The sequence below is a fragment of the Microtus ochrogaster genome, chromosome 4 (genome assembly GCF_000317375.1).
Source record: "Microtus ochrogaster isolate Prairie Vole_2 chromosome 4, MicOch1.0, whole genome shotgun sequence".
In the NCBI taxonomy this organism is placed as follows: Eukaryota; Metazoa; Chordata; class Mammalia; order Rodentia; family Cricetidae; genus Microtus; species Microtus ochrogaster.
Window position 1 is genome coordinate 4,857,836 of NC_022011.1, and position 2,026 is coordinate 4,859,861.

The 2,026-nt window shown below is 41.4% G+C and overlaps 1 protein-coding gene across 4 annotated transcripts in view; it reads right to left on the reverse strand.

Moving 5' to 3' along the window:
- The window catches only part of Dus2 (dihydrouridine synthase 2), a 42,887-nt gene that overhangs the window by 15,539 nt on the left and 25,322 nt on the right, over positions 1-2,026 (reverse strand). For all 4 annotated transcript variants that reach the window (XR_003376851.1, XM_005345433.3, XM_026778720.1 and 1 more), the window contains one exon: positions 425-472. Coding sequence is in view for 3 of the 4 variants with exons in the window: in XM_005345433.3 (XP_005345490.1) it covers positions 425-472 (48 nt within the window). In the remaining variant the exon portion in view is untranslated. The remainder of the gene's footprint in view (positions 1-424; positions 473-2,026) is intronic.

A 2,026-nucleotide genomic window follows, 5' to 3' on the forward strand; every position in this document is an offset into this window, starting at 1 on the left:
AAAAAAAAAAAAAAAAAAAAAAAAAGAATGGAAAAAGAAATTTGACATTGTAAGTTCTAGCTGTATATCAAAGTCACTTTTAAAAAAATTTCAGGCCAGGGTTGGAGAGATTTCTTAGCAATTAAGAGTGTACCATGCTCTTGCAGAGGATGGAGTTCAGTTCCCAGCACCCATATCATGTAGCTCACGAACCACCTGTAACTCTATTTCCGGGGATCCAATATCTCTTCAGGCACTTCATGTACATGGTGCAGACATACGTGCAAGCAAAACACCCATAGCACAGAAAAACAAATAAATTAAAAATTTTTCTCTCTGGGACTCAAATAGAGAATCTAGGTAGACATAAGTAAATCTGGAATGAGGAGAGACATTTTAGGTAATTCTAAATCACAGCATGTTTGGGGACTCTACTGTCACTTACCTTCTCAATCTTGTCAGGGTCTGACAACAGAGCAGCTCCCATTCCTCCCTAAGGAGAAGCACACAGAAGGCCTTACGATTGGAGGACGATGGTGCCAACCACGGGAGGCAACACAGTGTAGCAACACGGTAGCCAAGGTTCACTGGAAACTGGCATTTCCCTAACCACAGAGGAAAGCAGCACTGTCTGGGCACAGATCCCACCAGGAACCAGAATGTGATGAATCCGAAAGCTATCACTCTGACCATTTTTGCAAAACCATGTATCAACCTAGAAATGGGCACTAAAGTTTTATTTTCTAGGACTTCCTATCCCCCATAGAGATCTCAGAGTCACAATAAACTGGAGCTTGCCATCTACTGTATCCTTAAAACAAGGAGTTCACCTGAGCATCATGGAACACACACTCAAGAGGCTGAGTCAGGAGGCTCAAGAGTTTGAGGCCAGCCTCAGTTGCACAGTGGTGAGTTCAAAGCTAGCTTGTACTTCACAGATATATCCTGGGTCAAAAAAAAAAAAAAGTCCAGCAATAAAAACCACCAACTCAAAGAGCAATTTAGAGTTCAACAATGACAACAATGGTTTTCTCTTTCTCAAAACTTTTTAGTATTTATTTATTGTGTGCGTGTGTGTGTGTGTGTGTGTGTGTGTGTGTGTGTGTGTGTATACTTGTGTACAGATCAGAAGACAGTTTGCAGGAATCAGTGCTCTACATGTGCATTCTGGGGTTTAAACTCAGGTCACCAGGCTTGGTGACAAGGATCCATATCTGGTGAGCCATCACTCCTGCCAATGGTTGCTTCCTGACAACAGACTTATTTACCAATAATTTTCCTGCATTGGAATAATCCTTCTATATGCAGTGAATATGTATTCTTCTCATTGGCTAATAAAGAAGCTGCTTTGCAAGGCAGAATAAAGCCAGGCGGGAAAGCCAAACTGAAAATCTAGAGAGGGGAAGGGTAAAGGGAAGAGAGACGCAGGTCAGCCATCCAAGAAGCAAGATGCCAGTAGACCGGTAAAGTCACAGCCACATGGCAATACGCAGACTAATAGAAATGAGTTCATTTAAATGTAAGAGCTAGTTAGTAATAAGTCTGAACCATAGGCCAAACAGTCTGTAATTAGTATTAAACCTCTGGGTGATTATTCTAAAACAGCTGTGGTATGGGATGAGACAGAGAGACCTCAGATACATTTTCCTGCTTTTTTCATAATTATCTATATTTCTGAAGTATTGGAATTATTATGGATTATTTTGTCTTTTGTTTTGTTGACACAGGATCATGTTATATAACTCTGGATTAGTTCAAGCTGGCTTTGAACTCACTGCAATCCTCTTGTCTCAGCATGAGTGCTGAGATTACAGTAGTAAACACATTATCAAGCTGCTGTGAATTATTTTAATAAATCGTGGGTGGGGAATAGAGAAGGGATTTTTTAAAATTTTTTTTTTGGTTTTTCGAGACAGGGTTTCTCTGTGGCTTTGGAGCCTGTCCTGGAACTAGCTTTTGTACACCAGGCTGGTCTCAAACTCACAGAGATCCGCCTGCCTCTGCCTCCCGAGTGCTGGGATTAAAGGCGTGCGCCACCACCGCCCAT